The sequence below is a fragment of the Oculina patagonica genome, chromosome 11 (assembly GCF_052425735.1).
Source record: "Oculina patagonica isolate OP01 chromosome 11, crgOcupat, whole genome shotgun sequence".
NCBI lineage: Eukaryota > Metazoa > Cnidaria > Anthozoa > Scleractinia > Oculinidae > Oculina > Oculina patagonica.
The window spans coordinates 17,495,370-17,514,963 of record NC_135768.1 but is presented as its reverse complement, the minus strand read 5'-3'; the positions used below and the strand labels follow the sequence as shown (position 1 = coordinate 17,514,963).

General features: G+C 38.6%; 1 protein-coding gene across 1 annotated transcript; it reads right to left on the bottom strand.

The window, feature by feature from the left end:
• Positions 1-517: 517 nt before the first annotated feature.
• Positions 518-10,746, bottom strand: LOC144630897 (uncharacterized). Its single transcript, XM_078489264.1, has 2 exons — positions 9,917-10,746; positions 518-4,716 (listed from the first exon to the last, which is right to left on the bottom strand). The coding sequence occupies exons 1-2, from the start codon at positions 10,744-10,746 to the stop codon at positions 3,939-3,941; spliced, it is 1,608 nt and encodes a 535-aa protein (XP_078345390.1). The 3' UTR covers positions 518-3,938.
• Positions 10,747-19,594: the final 8,848 nt, after the last annotated feature.

The window sequence follows — 19,594 nt, the reverse complement described above, 5'->3', positions numbered from 1 at the left end:
CTTGTAGTAGACTTGTACATGTGTTGTAATCCAGTGTTAAGGTTTGACCTGCAAATGTATTGTGGGCAAAAAGTACAAAACCTGTAAATCGATTTAAGCTAGTTTCAAAGCATTTGTTTATGTTGTGGCCCTAGGTGTAACATTTGAGTGTATGCTGTGGTGCAATTTTACCCTTTGTACAATCTGGTTGTTTCCTTTGTTATAAATTCATTATCATAAACTACAGTACATAGAGAATAAATTATACATGGTTGTGCAGAGATATGAAATTTATCTTCGAGTGTTCAACTCAATATCTCATTCGTGAGATATCGTGTGGTGATCGAGTGTGATATTGAGTGTGATATTCGAGTGTGGCGCTTATTAAATTATTTTCAGTAAAGGTGCGGCGTTTATTTGAGTAACGACGCTTTATCATTCATTTACGGTGGGTGTTAAGAGGCTTGTTGTGGCTGTTTTCAACCTAAGTTGAAAGTCAACAATTTAAGGGTAAACTACATGTAGATGACAAAAATTAGTGAAACAGTTTTTTAGGTGAAATACTACTTTATTGAAAGTGATATTTGGATAACCTGAGTAGTAGTGTATGTAGCTATTCATATAGGCAAAACAACAGATTACAAAATTATTACATTTACATATATATAAAATTATGATACAGATATAAACTTAGATTATATTTCAATAAATTATATTCTATTACAGTTTAAACAAAAAAACATTAAATTGCTTACATTAAAATTACTTCTTTTCGAAATACTTTTATTTTTTTAAAAAGTTCAAGAAGGTTGAGATTTTATCTGATGTAAGAGTTAGCATGAGGGATGTTCTGTTCACAAGACTTTTTATTTGACTGACCGACCGACCGACCGACCGACCAACCGAATAACAGTGACATTATGTCTTTATTGTGCCTTTCACTCCAAAGGGAGGTATTAGTCTGGTTACAATGAAGTCAAATCAGCAAGTGATTCCATGCCTGTACAAATTTGTACTGACTGCACAATTGAACGAAAGAAAAAAGAGTATTGACTCTAAAACATATGTGAAACAGAGCTCTTAAAATGAGTGTGTAATGTTTATTGATGACTGAATAATGAAGTCAAGATTGGTGGCATGTAAAAGATTTTCTGCCTTGTCAATCTTGAGATTGACCACACCCTAGTTTTTGGCACAGAAAGTGCAAAATTCCACATAAAAAAGGCCAACTTTGGAACTGGAAACAGATCTTCCTTTTGCATTTCGTGCACAAAGTAAAATTAACAAGTTTATGTTTTGCATCATTAGCAACATATTCTCAATTTAACTATAATTTTTCCCATATTTTCAAAACTAGAGTGAATTTCGGGGTTTTCAAATTTAATGAATTAACTCTTACCATCTGAACATTACTTTTTCGGTTGAAGAGAACCCAGCCATTTCCTAGACGGGACCACAGGCGGCCCAAGTTCACTGCGTGAATTAATTATTTATAAAGTTTAAGCGAACGTGACTCTTGGCTTGGAGCGGCGTTGTGTTACAAAGTTGCGAATTATAAGGGTTTGTATGGGAACTTAGCCATTTTGGTTCAAAAGGTATAAAATTAAATATTTTACAAATATAATCGACCTACCTTGCTCCATGTTGTATTCTCTGTTGTCTGCCTGCATCTCAGGTCGTTTTAAAGCGTTTTCAGGGAGTCTCTACTCTCCGAAAATGCTTTAAAAAGACCTGAGGCGCAGGCAGACAACAGAGAATACAACATGGAAACAAGGCAGGTCGATTTTATTGGTAAAATATTTAATTTTATACCTTTTGAACCAAAATGGCTAAGTTCCCATACAAACCCTTATAATTCGCAACTTTGTAACACAACACCGCTCCAAGCCAAGAGTCACGTTCGCTTAAACTTTATAAATAATTAATTCACGCAGTGAACTTGGGCCGCCTGTGACGGCACTAACTATGTCGCACTCAGATGAGGAAGTGAGACATTGCGAGACACCCCATGATATATTTACACCATGTAACACTCAGTTCATGCAGTGATACTAAACAGCACTGCGGAATTATCATTTGCTTTTTCTACTCACTGCGTTATACTTACGTATATATTCAACAAGCTTACAAAATTAGTGAAAATAGTGAAACCATTTTATGTTATCCCTGTATAAACCTTATTCAGCATCCTTATATTCTGTGTTCCTAATCAGGCCGTCTTGGGCCTTTTGCATTTCCCAAATGTGCACCCAAAAACTGTGTATCATGACTAGTTGCAAAACAAAAACTCAACATTATTAAGGTTCTGTTCCAATGTTCACTAACTTCTCCTATGACATACTATGCCCACTAACAGTATTGTGAAGAAAACAAATCTTATTATCCTTGTTATAAGCACTCCTAATTCAGTTTCTTTTACACTGAGATGAATAGAATAGTCTAAGTATTTATGTTTACATGATGGCTAAATTAAAACGTACTAAGTACCTGGGGAACTATAGCTACATAATTTATTAGGCCCCATTAGGGGTTTTAGGGATACAGGATATTTGGGGAAAAAATTATAGGGACACGGGATATTTCAGGGAAAAATTATAGGGATACGGGATATTAAGAAAGAGATTGTGGGATGTCGAACGAATGGGAATTAATGGGAATTAATAGGATACGGGATATTTAGGCCAAACATTAATGGCATATGGGATACTCTGACATCCCCCCCCCCCCCCCCTAATGGGGCCTCATTTATGATTGACGTAATTTATAGCTACCAGTGACTTGTCTTAAGTAAGCTCTGGCAAGAAATATTTTTTTCCCTCGTTGCTTAGAAGCATTGATTCTAAAATAAAACACATGCTTCTGGCCTGGTATGCAGTCTATAAGGCTTTTCCAAAAAATTTCCACACTCCCGTTTCAATACTAATGTGTAGTTCTATAAATTTTCCATACCTCCCTTACACAAGGGATTCTTCCTAAGACCATCCCCACCGCTCGTGAATTTCCAGTTAAACTTCATAAGCTTAAAGTTTTTGGCGCTTGGGACCCTTCCCACCCCCCCCCCCTTCTGTGGGGAAGTATTGATATTTTCTGGAACTGCACATTGCAAAACAAAAACCCAACATTATTTGTTTCACTGTCAGGAAATACTTAGTGTCCTGTTCCAGTGTTTGCTTACTTCTCCTAGTATCCCTTTATGGTCCTTAATTAGTGACCGACATTGTTTTCATGACATACTATTCTCCCTAACATTTACCTAACAGTTATGTAAAGAAAACATTTTTCTTCTGCTTGTTTAAGCCTGACTGATTCAGTTCCTTATGCACCGAGATTAAGAGATTATTCTTAGTATGCTTACATTTGCTTTAGGTAAAACATACTGAGTGCTTGACGAACAACATGATTTATAAATTGACAGCCTGATGATCACTGAAAATTTTAAGCTACCAGTAACTTATCTTAGTCAGCTCTGGCAAGAACAAACTTTTTCCCTAGAGACATGGATTCCAAAATAAAACAAAAGATGTTCTCTACTTATCTTTCTGCATTTTAAATATCCCTGCAATTATGACTGGGATAACTCTAATGGTCTCATGTCAGATATACACATAAATACTGTAAAAGTTACCGGTACGTATTCACCCACCATTTTTAGTCATCAATATCTCTTCTAATTTTTTTATGGCAGTTCCCCCCCCTCCCCCCCCCCTTCCACTGACCTGGGATGTATATGCATGCTATTAGTTTATGCCAGAAAAATCGCACACTCCCATCCCCAGACAAATGATGTTTGGGAATTTCCTGTGTGTGCGGGTGGTGGAGAAATGGAGTCAGTGTATATCCAACCATATATTCTCACTCAACATTCTTATAACAGGTTCTGTACGATTCTTGGACAAAAAAGCCAAATAACAAGGCAAACATCCACTTGAAGGCAAATCAAGGCAAAAAGCAAAAAAAAGTTATTCTTTTTCCTGTTTGATTTCTTTCAGGTCACTTAAAAGTTCAGCAATGCTGAAGGCATTTTCATGCTCCTCAATCCTACAAGTTGTTCCTGTACTGGACATTGCTTTATCTTGCTTTAGGACTTCTTTCCCATTGCAAAACTGGCTATGCTCTCCTCCTGTGTGAGTTCTTTTATGTTTATTTAAACCTCCTATCTGACTATAACTCTTGCCACACTGGCTACATTCAAAAGGCTTCTCTCCTGTGTGTGTTCTCTTATGTCGCTTTAAATCTTCAGGCCGATTAAAACACTTGCCACACTGGTCACATTCAAAAGGCTTCTCTCCTGTGTGTGTTCTTTCATGTCGCTTTAAAGTTCCTACCTGACTAAAACACTTGCCACACTGGTTACATTCAAAAGGCTTCTCTCCTGTGTGTGTTCTTTCATGTTCCTTTAAAGATCTTGCCTGACTTAAACACTTGCCACACTGGTTACATTTAAAAGACTTCTCTCCTGTGTGTGTTATTTTATGCATCTTTAAATTTCCTGCATGATTAAAACGCTTGCCACACTGATTACATTCAAAAGGCTTCTCTCCTGTGTGTGTTTTTTTATGTTGCTTTAAAGATCCTGCCTGACTAAAACACTTGCCACACTGATCACATTCAAAAGGCCTCTCTCCTGTGTGTGTTCTTTCATGCCGCTTTAAAGGTCCTGCCCGACTAAAACACTTGCCACACTGGTCACATTCAAAAGGCTTCTCTCCTGTGTGAGGTCCTAGATGGCCAGTTTGAGTGAAACTCTCGCTGCACTTTGCGTAATCTTTAGCCATCAAGGTACATGAATTTCACCCACCAGCTGTTCATATGTCATTCTCAGACCTAAAAACAAAAATAAAGTGATATCAATGTGTTGTTGTTTTAGCGTGAAGCCCCCAGCAGTATTCGACACAAACGCTTTCCCGATTGCTCCGGGCAAGTAAAATGATTCAATGGGCAAGTACGACAGGCTACGGTGAAACTTGCCCGATCGAGCAAATATCTCATGTTTTGCAACTGTCCAGCACTAAATAAAGCAAATTAAAACTCTTTGCTGTCAGTTTATTAATTGTGTTAATGTCGGTACATAACTCGGGATATTTTCATGCCAGTAGATTGGAAAAGATACCTGTTAGTTTAAACACGATACAACAGAACAGGCGCGAAGCCGCGAACTTCACTGCAAACAAATCGTGGCCGCCATGTTTAACCACGCGCAAGGGATGTTGGTAAATCTCAAAATGATACCCAGTTTCCACGCGGCCAAATATTCGCGCGGTATTGTCACATGTCGGCGATCAATTTGATGCCTCAAAACAGTCAAAACAAGCCAAGATGAGTCTGTTTCAATTTGTTTTTCGAGAAAAAAGCGAAAGGACCATGAAAGGGAAGAAGAAAGAGAAGTTGAAGAGGTAAGAGAAGCTAAGGAAGGCAAGCGAGTAAGAAAATACCAGAACACATGGGAGACAGACTTTCCGCGAGTGGCTGATGTTTGAGGCCGACAAAAAAAAATGTCCTGCAAAGTTTGTGGTCGTTTGTGGTCAGTTCCCTTCTCCGGCAGACGTTACAAGTTCACTGTATACTGGCACAGCTAGTTTCTTCTTCTTTTTGATTGCAATACTTACATTACTCACAATACTAACATTAGTGACAAGGTTACAATGCCGTGACTGACGTTACTTACAGTACTGGCGTTACTTCCAATATTTATAACATTACTATCAAATACAGTGGAACCCCGATATAACGATATACCAAGGGAGCAGTAAAATTATATCGTTATATCGAAACTCCCGATATAACGATATGGCCGTAAAATAACCGAAAATATCATTATATCGGGGTAAACCTAACATATATATTTTTTACGGGATAAAGAGACTTAGAATACAGTATCATTTTCGTATATCATTGTTTAAAGCTGTTGTCAGAAACGTTAGAGATTACTCAATTACTGTCATGTTATTGGATTAAATTGTACTGATAATATCATTATATCGGGGAAGATTTTACGTTCGGTCCGCTAAATTCTCATCGTTATATCGGGAATATCGTTATATCGAAGATCGTAATATCGGGGTTCTGTCCCATATATTTTACTGTAACTTTTGCTGGGACATAGAATATTCATTGTAAAACCAGGAATATCATGATATTGAGGATCGTTATATCGGGGCTCCACTGTACTTACTTGTCTCACAATACAAACATTCAAAATATTAACATTTCTTACAATATTTATAAGACTACTTACAGTACTTTACATTTACAGGTAGTTTCAGGAAAACAACTACCGTATTTATTTGATTAAGCGCTCTGGGCGCTTGTTAAATTTTTAGACCTTGAGAGTGGGCGCTTGTTCGTGGTGGGCGCTTATTTGAGGCTGGGTGCTTATTAAATAAAATCGTCAAGCAACATTGACAGATGGATTTTTTTCTTAAAAAAGGAAATCTGGGATATGGTAGGGATTTTCGGTGTCTAGTCTGGTATAGGGTTGCAAAATCAGCTAAACATGGTCTGGTACAGGGTAAGGGTTTCAGAGTCCCAGCGGCACACCCCCACCCCCCAGGGCAGAACCAGCGGGACATTTGTGTGAATTTCAGAAGCACTCATTCTCGTAGAATATACCGGTAATTACCACCGAACACAACTGGAGAAAACGCAAGATTCTGGAGGCGTTGATTAGTGCTTCTAGAAAGCCAGACTTCAACAAAAAGCAACTGGCACATCCAATCTATTTGTTACCCATGGGAGTGACCTAATTATCATTTAAATACCAACTGACGCGGCAAACACAACAACCCGAAGATGACTTTTACCGGTAGTCGAGAACGTTTGGTTTAATACATTTTTAACTTTTGTACATAGAGTGATTTTACTAAACCTGTGAAATAGTTATTGTGCTTTTAGACACTGTTAGGCATTAATTCCATTGTTTTAATTTCTTTTGTTTAGTTTTGACTATCACGGACTAATTAACTATTAGATATTATGTTTCACGGGTTTAATGAAATCACTGTGTCGTCTTGAAAACATTTTTTAATATTTTACCTTTTAGCAAACATTATGTTAATTAAACGGATTTTATTCAAACAGCCTTCTTCACTGACTTCATTTGGTATTAATTCAACTGGCACCCATTTTATGAAGTCCAAATAGGAGTAAAAAAATTTATAGATGGTTTTCACTGTCACGCCACTGTCACGCCGCGAAAAAATAAATCCAAAACTATTGAGTCAAAAAAATCAAGAATATTACAGGTTGTAGAAAACTACTATATAAAATACTTGTTCATGTCTCAGGTCTGAACGTTATTCCGTACTCGAGTTATCTGACAAAATGTTTCCTGCAAATTTAGAGAGCACAGTATGGAAACGCAATGTTGGAGCCCAACTGCTTGGGCCCAAACATGGCAGCCGGAAATCAGTGAAAACATCTGGCATTAAATTCTGCTACAAAAGGCGGTCATAAACAAGTGAACATTCACATAGACACTTCTCGCAAAGCCTCAATTCAAAATGCTCTATCTTAAAGACGACGAATGATATCGAGCTAAAAACCTTCAACAAGATATATATTAAGGACGTCTAATAGCCAGTGAAAGATAAAAACTGAGGAGTCTTGCGATTCTGGGTTTTAGAATTTTGATGACGTCACGTGAAAACCAAGAATAGAGCTGTACGTTTCTACTTATGCCACGCTGTGACTCTTGGGAATTATGCATCCCCGTGTAGATTTGTACAGGTAACTTTTTAAAAACACAAACACAGAAGGTAATTATCATTTGCTTGATTCATAGTATGCAAACAAGTGATATTCTCTACTTACTACGTTGTATATTCAACAAGCTTACAAAATTTTATGTTATCCCTGTATAAACCTTTTTATTCAGCATTCTTATTTCGCATTTCCCAAATGCGCACCCAAAAACTATGTGTCACGACCAGTTGCAAAACAAAAACCCAACATTATTTGTTTTACTGTCAGGAAATACTTAAGGTCCTGTTCCAGTGTTCAATAAATTCTCCTAGCATCCCTTAAATTAGTGGCCGAGATATTACTTTTATGACATACTATTCCCAAAGTTTTTTATCAAAAGAAAGTTTTTTATCCTTTATCCTAATTCAGTTTCTTATACACTGAGAGAATAGTCTAAGTATTTATACTTACATGATGATTTAGGTGAAACCTACTAAGTACCTGGGAAACTATAGAGCTCTACATAATTTATGAGGCCCCATTAGGGGTTTTAAGGATATGGGATATTTGGGGAAAAAATTAGAAGGACACAGGATATTTCAGGGAAAAATTATAGGGATACGGGATATTAAGAAATAGATTGTGGGATATCGAACTAATGGGAATTAATGGGATACGGGATATTTAGGCCAAAAATTAATGGGATACGGGATACTCGGACCCCCCCCCCCCCCCTTATGGGCCCTCATTTATGATTGACGTAATCTATAGCTACCGGTGAGTTGTCTTAAGTAAGCTCTGGCAAGAAATATTTTTTTCCCTCACCGCTGGGAAGCATTGATTCTAAAATAAAACACAAGATGCTTCTGGCCTGGTATGCAGTCTATAAGGCTATTCCAAAAGATTTCCACGCTCCCGTTCCAATAATAATGTGTAGTTCCATAAATCATCCATACCTCCCTTACGCCGGAAGGGATTCTTCTAAGACCACCCTACCCCTCTGGAATTTCCAATTAAACTTCATACATTTGCTTAAAGTTTTTGGTCCTTGAGACCCCTCCCACCCCCCTTCTGTGGGGAAGTATGGATATTTTCTGGAACCACACATTGCAAAACAAAAACCCAACATTATTTCACTGTCAGGAAATACTTAAGGTCCTGTTCCAGTGTTTACTAACTTCTCCTAGCACCCCTCAATAGTCCTTTTTACAGTTGCCTGCCAAGTGACCTGGCCTTTGAATGGTAGCGAGGCTAGAGGTGACCTTGCTTTGATACAGTCCTCTGCTTTATCATGTAAATGCAAACTAGTTAGCATCAAAACATCTTAATTTACACCACAAAAGCAGTGAGGTCTGTATCAAAACAAGGTCACCTCCAGCCTCACTTCCATTCAAAGGCTAGGTCGCTGAGCAGACAACTGTAAAATGGTCCATTAGTGACCGACATAACAATTTTATGACATACTATTCTCCCTAACAGTTATGTGAAGAAAACATTTTTCTTATGCTTGTTATAAGCCGTACTGATTCAGTTGCTTATGCACCGAGATTAGGAGATTATTCTTAGTATGCTTACATGATGGTTTAGGTAAACATACCGAGAGCCTGGGAAACTACATAATTTATCAATTGACGGCCTGATGATCACTGGAAATTTTAGGCTAACCGAGTGACTTATTTTAGTCAGCCCTGGCAAGAACTAATTTTTTTCCCTGGAGGTATTGATTCCAAAATAAAACAAAAGATGTCCTCTACTTATCTTTTTGCATTTCAAATATCCCCGCAATTAGGACTGGGATAACTCTAATGGTTTCATTTCAGATATACACATAAATACTGTAAATGTTTCCTATTCAGCCACCATTTTTAATCATCAATATGTCGTTATGTGCTATATAAGGTAAAATAATCTATTGCAATAACAGAAGCAGCTACTGTTCTTGTCATTTGTTTATGGCAGCTCTTATGATTTTTCCTGTTTGATTTTTTTCAGGTCACTTAAAAGTTCACCGATGCTGAAGGCATTTTCATGCTCCTCAATCTTACCAGTTGTTCCTGTGCTGCACGTTGCTTTATCTTGCTGCAGGACTTCATTTTTGTGTGTATGTGTCGTTATATTTTTTGCAAAATTGAAATGCTCTTCTCCGGTGTGAGTTCTTTTATGTTTCTTCAAATTTCCTGCATCATTAAAACACTCGCTTCACTGGCTACATTCGAAAGGCTTCTCTCCTGTGTGAGTTCTTTTATGCTCCTTTAATTGTCCTGTCTGATTAAAACACTTGCCACACTGGCGACATTCAAAAGGCTTCTCTCCTGTGTGTGTTCGTTTATGCTGCTTTAAATTTCCTGCATGACAAAAACACTTGCCACACTGGTCACATTCAAAAGGCTTCTCTCCTGTGTGTGTTCTTTCATGTCGCTTTAAAGTTCCTACCTGACTAAGAAACTTGCCACACTGATTACATTCAAAAGGCTTCTCCCCTGTGTGAGTTATTTCATGTCGCTTTAATTGTCCTGCCTGACTAAAACACTTGCCACAATGGTTACATTCAAAAGGCTTCTCTCCCGTGTGTGTTCTTTTATGTTGCTTTAAATGTCCTGTCTGACTAAAACACTTGCCACACTGGTTACATTCAAAAGGCTTCTTTCCTGTGTGTGTTCTTTCATGTCGCTTTAAAGTTCCTACCTGATTAAAACACTTGCCACACTGATTACATTCAAAAGGCTTCTCTCCTGTGTGAGTTCTTTCATGTCGCTTTAATTGTCCTGTCAGACTAAACCACTTGCCGCACTGGTTACATTCAAAAGGCTTCTCTCCTGTGTGAGTTCTTTTATGTTGCTTTAACTGTCCTGTCTGACTAAAACACTTGCCACACTGGTTACATTCAAAAGGCTTCTCTCCTGTGTGAGTTGTTTTATGTCCCTTTAAAGCTCCTGATTGACTAAAACACTTGCCACACTGGTTACATTCAAAAGGCTTCTCTCCTGTGTGTGTTCTTTCATGTCGCTTCAAAGTTCCCATCTGACTAAAACTCTTGCCGCACTGGTTACATTCAAAAGGCTTCTCTCTCTTTGTGTATTCTGTCATTGTCAGACCTAAAAACAAAAGCAAAGTAATATCAATGTGTTGTTGTTTTAGCTTGAAGCCCCCACCCCCTGGAAATTGCAACTGAGCGTCATGCTCTTGTTTAAAAATTTGGGCTTTCGAGACCCCCTACCCCCCAGCAGAATTTCCAGTTTCTCTCTGTGGATTGGAAATGGATATTTGCTGGAGCCACACATTCTGTCATGCTATGTGCAAGAAATTATATAATGTGATGCACCAGGGAAAGTGAAATTTTGCTCCTCCGGCCCTCCTACATCTCCCAAACACCAGGGCTTTGGGGTTTTTGCGAGTAGTATTTTGTCAAACAGGCTAACACTCGGATTTAACTATTATTTGCAAGTGTTGTCGTGACTTTGGCCAGTCCACAGCAATATCTACGTATGTTTCATAGTTGCATGGTGGCCATGATTGTTCCTGCAAAATATATGTTTTCTGGGTGTTTTTAAATGCACAACTGCAGTCCAAGATGGTAGCTACGTTAGCATGATAAGTTATTGAAATTTAAATAATATAGAGTTCTTTAAAGATGTTGGCATACATGTCCATGAGTGAGTTGTACGTTGAAATTGAGACGTTCAAAGAGTTCCTTTTCGGTGAATCTCATTTGTGGGGTTTTCTGTACTTGCTCTGAAATATTGCAACCCTTCCCAGACTTTTTATCAAGTACTAAAACCCTTAAACAGTCAGATGAATCACAAATTCCCTCTCAATAGGTGCTTCTGTTAAAGATATTTTGAAAGACCCTCAGAAATACCTCAATGACATTTCCCTGATACTTTTCATTCTACAGCTTGTAAAATGACCTATCCAACCTAAAAAAGGAGAAACTTTCTAGCTGATTTCTCCCATTTAGTTTACAATAGGGAGTGCCCCATTCCCCTTTTCCCAGTCAGAGTCCCACATTAGCACAAGTGTTTTAGAGTGGGAAGCAGAAGCCTGTGTAGTTTTTGCGTCTGCATTTGCAAAAGGTGCCTTGCAATAGATAAAGAGGAAAGACGCCTGCCCGGAAACCCATCGAAACAGTTTGCCGCCCACAATCAAAATTAATTAAAATAATTATGTGACAACACTGCATCGACAGTCAGAATAAATGAGTGAGAACAGTCATCATTCTTGCGTTTTCAAAATCTGAGCTATTCATTTTCGTAGCAAGAAAGTAGACGGCGATCAGTCTCATTCTTTTCCTACCGTGCGAACCTAAAACGCAAATGCAAGTGGGAAGCCCTGCAATTGACTCTAATAATCACTGTAGCTGAATAAACATTAAAAAGGCCATTTAGCCGGGGTCTTGCCTTACAACTATTGATACTCAAAGTCCTAAATTCTTTTGACAAAAAATAAGAAATAACTTAGTTTGTTTTTCACCGAGTGTGATCGACACCTAATACATACATCGCCATGGTTACGCGAATTAATAACATGCTGTTTTGATGTGCTTTTACATTCTCAATACCTTTTTAAGCAAATGAAAGATCATCGCAGTAATGTACTCAACTTACGCAGTTGAGAACTGCGTAAGTTGAGTCAGGCGCGTAGGAGGGGGATGGGGGGGGGGGGGGTTCGAGGGGTTCGAACGAACCCCCTTTGGAGGTCAATAATGGAGGACTGAAAACACAAACTGTTGATTTTCAGCAATTAGTAAGTTAGTGGCCTCAATATATCCTAGTGACCTAGTCTTATATGTAGTCAAAATAATCCCATCGTTGAAAAATATTTCCTTAACAGGCGTTTGGGATTTGATAAATGGAGTATCAATAGACGAAAGGCGGGGAATACAATTTCGGGGGTCCCAGATGATACGTGTATTTAATGCATATTGACGCTTTGACGCTGCTTTTAGTACATTGACGGTGGAGCCGGGGGGTGGGGGCTTAAGCTTTTACCCTGACATGCCTTTGTAGCACACGTCAAGCTTTTGTAAAACGTTTAGCGTACTAAGCCGGTATGTATGTATGAATGTACCAAGTTAACAAAACGCCGGAAATATTGTTGTTATGACTAAATATACCTGTTATTTTACGCTCCATCGAGTAGGTAATATTGACATGCACAATGCTGAAATAGCTTTTCCGGGCCTCCAGATTTTAAAATATTCTGGGGGACATGCCCCAGACCCCCCTAGAGGCTCGCACCTTCGGCGCTCGTATTTAATAACCTCCCTTAATAAATATTTCTTTCAATACGAACACCCTTCCAAAAACCTCAGCTACGCGCATGAGTTGAGTATATTATTGCGATGATCTTTCATTTGCTTAAAATGTATATCCGCAGTGAAAATATATGAATTTCATATATTCATTTCATATTCTCAATACCGTTGAAAAAAGGAAAAACAATGCCGGAATGAGTTAAGAACATCCATTCCCAAACGTAACTTTCTAACTGATAGATTGCCAGGGAAACGAGTTCGAAAATCTTTTTGGACAGCTTTGACAAAAGGTAATCAGAAGCGTTGTCTTTATTGTATACCCTTTTATTTCCATAATTTGTATTTACATCTGAAGTCTTCTTGCAATACTACAGTGGAAAGTGATTCTTACATAGCCACATATACACATTATGGACCTTTTTCGACAAAATCGTCTTTACTACAGCTTACCTTCGTTTCAAGTGATTTCCTTTTTGCGCTCCAAATAAATTTCCACCCAAAACGGCAATTCGTCCAAAACTGAGAAAAAAACAATGCCAAAATGAGTAAATAGTAAATACCGTTGTACTGAAGAATTATTCCAGAGATCCATTCCTGCCTCCCTGTGGGACTGGACTGTCAAATAACAAGTGAAAACTTTCATAGGGAATCTAAGCAACGATAATGAATGTCTGATTTCTTCATACATTATGCATCGGGCATGGTAAACGTGTTGTCACATCTACATATTGTAAGCCTATTTGCTTGATAGAATCATGTTCACCACAACTTACCTTCGTAACAACTGTTTTTCTAGTCACTCATATTATGCCTCACCATGATCTCTCTTTAATTGTCCTTCATCTGAAATTGAGAAAAACAACACCGGAGTGAGTAAAAACAAATATTTCAATTTTGGCATGACCGTAGGACTGGGACGATCGAGTATTACTTGTTAATAAAATTTCAAGTTCAAAGAACAACCCCAATTAAAAAAAAAACAAATCTGCATTTCACTTTAACATCCCGACAGTATCTAGAAACTTTCATATTGTCTCACGATGCGAAAAATATCTTATAGCTAAATACATAATAAAAACAAAGTTTTAGTCGAAAAAGAAATTAAATTTGGAGAATTTACTGTCGTTGCTGCTCTTCTCTATATTAAATCTAGAATTCGGCCACAACAGGTTGTTTTCTTAAGCCCAGGCCAAACGAGAATGAGAGTTGATGAGAGTTCAAACTCTCGCTCTCGTTTGGCATGGAACTCTCATGCACTCTCACCCACTCTCGTGCGCTCTCATCGACTTTGAACGTGCTCAAATTTTCACGAGAGTCCATGAGAGTTTGACGGACTATCGTTCTCGTTTGGCCCGAGTTGATGATAGTCGATGAGAGTTGACGAAAACTCGCATGAGAGTCAACTCTCATCAACTCTCATCCTCGTTTGGCCCGGGCTTTATAGAGAGCTGCTTTAAGGGCGCTTTCCATTTGTCAGAACTGGTCTGCCAGACCGGTATTGTTAGTCAGATTTGTCCTGTCAAATCAGTCAATACATAAATATTATACATTGTTGTGGTGGATTTGTGAGAAAAACTCGTGATGGAAAAGGCTCATTTCACATTCAAAACCACCGGACCGGCCGGCCAGTTCTGACAAATAGAAAGCGCCCTTAAAATGTCAAACGCAATTGTAGAAACAGGCGAGTAAGCCCCTTGTTTGGGAGTGTTAACGTCTCGGTTTGTGGAAAAATTTACTCTCCGACTCAGAAGACATCTTTTCCTGTACTGCAGTTATACTTTGCTAAAATGATATTTTTCAAGAAACAAGTTTCCGGCGTTTGGTGGCATTCCAATATTTTAATACCAATTCGAAAAGCGGTCAAGAATCTCTAATTTCTTTCAAATAATTCTTCGGTTTCATTTGTTGAACAAAGTTTTCATGTCGGCCAAACTCCAAAAGGAGCAACATTACCGGCTGGCGTAAAAGTGTAAGAGTTTGCGCTGGAAAAAAAGGTTCTTTGACAAATTTTGAATCCACTCTGTAACAGAGAACTTTCTGCTCACATTACTTGGCAGGATTGTTTCGTTTTGCTTCCCTAGCTTACCTTTCTTTAGTCTCACATTATCGCACAATTTCAACTCTTACCTCGTGAGGTTTTCCAGGTGCTGTAGTTGAATAACTCGGTAGTGTGTTGTAGGTCGACGCCCGGTCTTCAAGAGGAAACTACTTTAGGAAATTTCTTAAGCTTTTGACGATTCTAGTGGCGGTGAACTTACATTTGTAAACAAATTTCCTCCCCTCGAAGAAGTCGAACAGCTCCGATCAGACCGATCACGAGGTAGTGAAGAATAAAATGTAAATGAGAAAAATCACACTTCAACGTTTGCACGTGAAAATTGCATTGCGAGGATTCTGGATCTTTTGTTAAATTGAATTAATTTGACAATAAAAGCCAGAGTGAGGCCCCGTTAACATGAATGCGTTTTTCGTTTGAAAACATTAAACGCCTTCTTTTAAATACGATTTTGCTTATGGTCCACATTTAAACGACGGAAACGCTAATCGTTTTTTCTCGAAAACAGAGATTTTCGGAAATGCTTTCAAAGGTGAGGAGTTTTAAAAACGGAGTTTCCTCGTTTTAATCCCGGGGGGGGGGGGGGGGGTACTTGGGTAAATTTTTGTTGGGTATGTGCCGCTGGCCTCTCAGAACCCCTACCCCATTATAGTCATATTCTATGGCCAATTATAGACTCCATCTTAGTCACTTTTGGGTAAATTTAATTTTTACGACCCCAACTTAGTCACTTTCTGGGAGCCGTTTGTCAAATATTGAACAACAGCAATAAATACGGTAACATTTTTTTCGGCGAATATTTCCGTTCATAAATCACAACTTGCCAGATTTTCGTACTCTCAAAATCCCGGAAAAGTGTGACCCCATTCTAGTCACCCTATAAAAAATGCTTGAAATGGCGACCCCATTATAGTCAGTCCAGTCGTGAAAATGCGACCCCATCCAGCGGCACATCCCCATTAGCCCATTTATAGGAAGTGCCCCCCCCCCCCCCGGGGTTTTAATGGAAAGGAGGAAACGGTGACTTGCAAAATACTGACAAGAGAGTCGGTCTCATGGTTTTTAGATTAGAGAATCTGCCAGTGTTTGTTCAGTCTCGTTTTAGTGTAGACGATGGATAAAAAACCTTTAAAAATTACATTTTCAAACAAAAAACGGATTGTGGAAGATGAAATATTCAGCATGTCGCAAGTGGAGCAAAGAAAAAATCTGCGTCCCCGACGGGAATTGAACCCATGACTTCCCAGACACCGGGTGGGCGATCTATCCACTGAGCTACGAGAACTCATGGTGAGCAAAGCCACTTTACTAGGTTCAAGCATGCAGCAAAACCAACATGTGTTTCTCGCGTGTGCTACAACATGATCTGAGAAGAATTTCCATCATATATGATCTGAGCAGAATTTCCAGCAGAATGGATCACACATGAAATGAGCAGAATTTAAAGCAGAAAAGATCATACATGATCTTAGCAGAACTTTTCAGCAAAATAGATCATGATTTATGATCTGAGCAGATTTGCCAGTGGAACAGCTTTGTAGGCAAAATATATGTCAAGGAGCGGAATAACTATCCCCAAGCAGAATTTCTTACAGAACAAGAAAACAGAATTTCTTGCAGAACAGGAAAACTTCTTGGAAGTGGCTAGGACAACTAAAGAACTGAAAGGCTGAAAAACCTTTTCGCGCCTAAAATAAATTCTAAATCGTGATCAGATTTGTTAATCCCACTTAAAAATGATGGCCGCCATTTCGGCAGTTCTCTCTGTTGGCGGCAGAATCTACTTAACATTTACAAAGGGAGCCGGTATTTTTCCATAGAAGATGAGTATGATCATAACAGTATAGTAACAGTAATTTTTTGGTTCTGTAACATGAAAAGTTAAATTTTAATCATTTTAACACTTAACGGCAGTAAAAAATTCACTGTAACAGTAAACTTTATCCAGACGAAACAAAAACGGCTCCAAAAGGCCAATATTATTGCAATTTTCCGACGATTCCCGATCATTTCGGAAGATTTCCAAAGACTTCTGAAAATTCCCGAAGGCTACCGAAGATGTCCGAAGACTGCCGAAGATTTCCGAAGACTACCGAAGATTTCAGAGGAGAAATCTGAATATTTTCGACCATATTTTTGTCGCTAAATTCACATGTGAAAGATATATTTTCTACAGTGTAAAGATACGATTTTTTTCAGTGACAGAAATTCTTGTAATTCACTCTAATTTATTTCATAACGAGATATTATTTATCATTAAAATATGATACAATTCCGTCAGATGTTTCTTTTGAAAGGTCAAAAGTGACCCAGTTTCTTTGCCTTTCGAAAGCAGAATTCTCCTCGCCCCTATAGAAGCTCACTAGAATTTTAACAACACCGCCCGGAGGGAGTTCCTCTTAATGCCGCCATGATGTTTCGACTTCTCCCGCGACGCTGACCAAAGGATAGCGGGATCTACTGTGTCAGTTGTGATTGGAGGATTTCGATCCATCCTGTTTTTCACGGTTCCTTCGCTGACGCCATAATTATGATTGACGGCAACAAAAAATGCAATCGTTAGTTGGAATTTGAATTTCAGAGTTCGCATATCACTGAAAACTGCAATAAATGTGTTGGGGATGCTCAGTTACTCTATGAAAGCGGAACTTGTATCTCACTTTCAAGCAACATCGTGAGCATTTGGTCGAATGCAGAAAAAAGTGTATCAATCCCGTGATTTTACAACTGTGACCAAAATCGTTTTGTACCACCAATGCTTATTGCCGCTTCTCATGTCCGGCAGTGAAACATGGACATTGTATTGATCAGCACAATGTTAGGCAACTGCGTACAATACAATTTGAACGTCATCCGCAGCTTAATTTCAACATCAAATGGGATCATTTTGTAAGCAATAAAGAGGTGTTAAAGCGCGCAGTTGTTAATTAAAGACATCGTACCCATGTTAACCGGAAGCTGTCTACTTTCAGTTGGCTTGAACATAATTGCCGGATGGAGGACACTAAAGCACCTAAGGTGAACTTGATTGTGATTCTCCCCCAGTTGGTCGCATAGGCAGGACTGGTAAGTAAGTCGGAGCCTGAGTTAGGCCCCGTCCTCACTGATCCAGATAAATTTAAAAACGGAGTTTTCGCTTCGAAAACTGAGAAAATGTTTTCCATTTATACTAATTCGGATTAATTCGAAAACGTTACGCTACATCACACGAAACGTTGCGACGCATAAGCAGAGCTATTGTAAAGCCAATTAAACTGTTTGTTTTTGACAGAGATCATATGACTATTTGACGTCAGCGTTTTCGAAAAGTTCCGTTTTTGCCGCCCACACTACACCACCCTGCCGGAGTTTTTGGCATTCTCCACTTTGGAGACCGTTCGTTCGGTGACCGAAAACTGCGTTTTAGTGTGGACGGTTTACCTATTTCTGCAGACTAAAGATTTCCACTCCAGTTAGCCTATGAGCGAGTAGTTATCCTGAGTAGCGCTCTTATAAATTATCCGCTAGCCTTATAACAGCCACTTAGCCTTTTTACGGGATAGTTTGATGTCGATGGTAATGGTAATGGTAGCACGATATAAACCTTAGAAAATTCATAGGTCTGCAGTTTGCATTTTGTAGCACACCGTTGGTACAGAGAATAAGAGATGAGTAAAAGATGGATCACCCGTACCCATAGTGCTTCTCGAGCTTGTCCGACGCGACGTCTCAGGCTTTACATGGATCCTCTTTAGATCTTTGTAGTGTGGGAGACGAGTTCGACCATGAGCTCACCCATGAGAAGTCTAACATATACGATTTGCTCGGCCTTAACTCTTGAAGAATTCTTTGAGGTGATTCATGGTCGATTCAGCCTTAACACCTACATGCATAGCCTGTGTACAGCCGTCCCGCTCCTCAAAAAAATCGGGGAGGGAATGATTTTTTTTTAGGGGAACCGGCACGGCTGTACACAGGCTACTACATACATCACCTCAAAGAAATCTTGAGCTCAAAAATAAGTGGCTACTAGTGGGTTTTCTGTTCTTAAAAGGCTACATGAATATAAGATTCCATCAGTAGAGCGTCATGAGAGCTTCCCATGTGCCAGAGTTCCAATACAACAACAACAACACACTTTATTTGCATTCCCAATTACAAATGGTATTGCAAAAGTATAGGAAAATAATGATAATAATAATAATACGAATTACATCTAAAGATCTGTAAGGGCAAGTAATAGGATCAACTAATTGACAATTGTTGCGATTGTCGATTCATTTCTTAGTGCAAAAGCTTCATGAATGAAGTAACCTAATTTTTTACAGAGAAAGGCATCTATATTATTAAAGAGAAATATAATTTTTTGATTGGCATCTAAAGAACTAAAATCAGAATAATTACTAACAATGTAGTCTATTAGAGATTTTCTAATTGTATCATATCTACTACAATTAAGTACAAAATGTTCTTCGTTTTCAATTTCATTTGAGCTGCAGTTTTGACAGATTCTCAGATGCTCAGGAAGTTTAGGATAAGAATGTCTACCAGATTCAATTCGTAGGTTATGGTTGCCTACTCTAAGTTTTGCTACTGCCCGTCGATGTTTAAGATTTGTAATTAGTTCTAGTGAGTTAGAGGGAGTA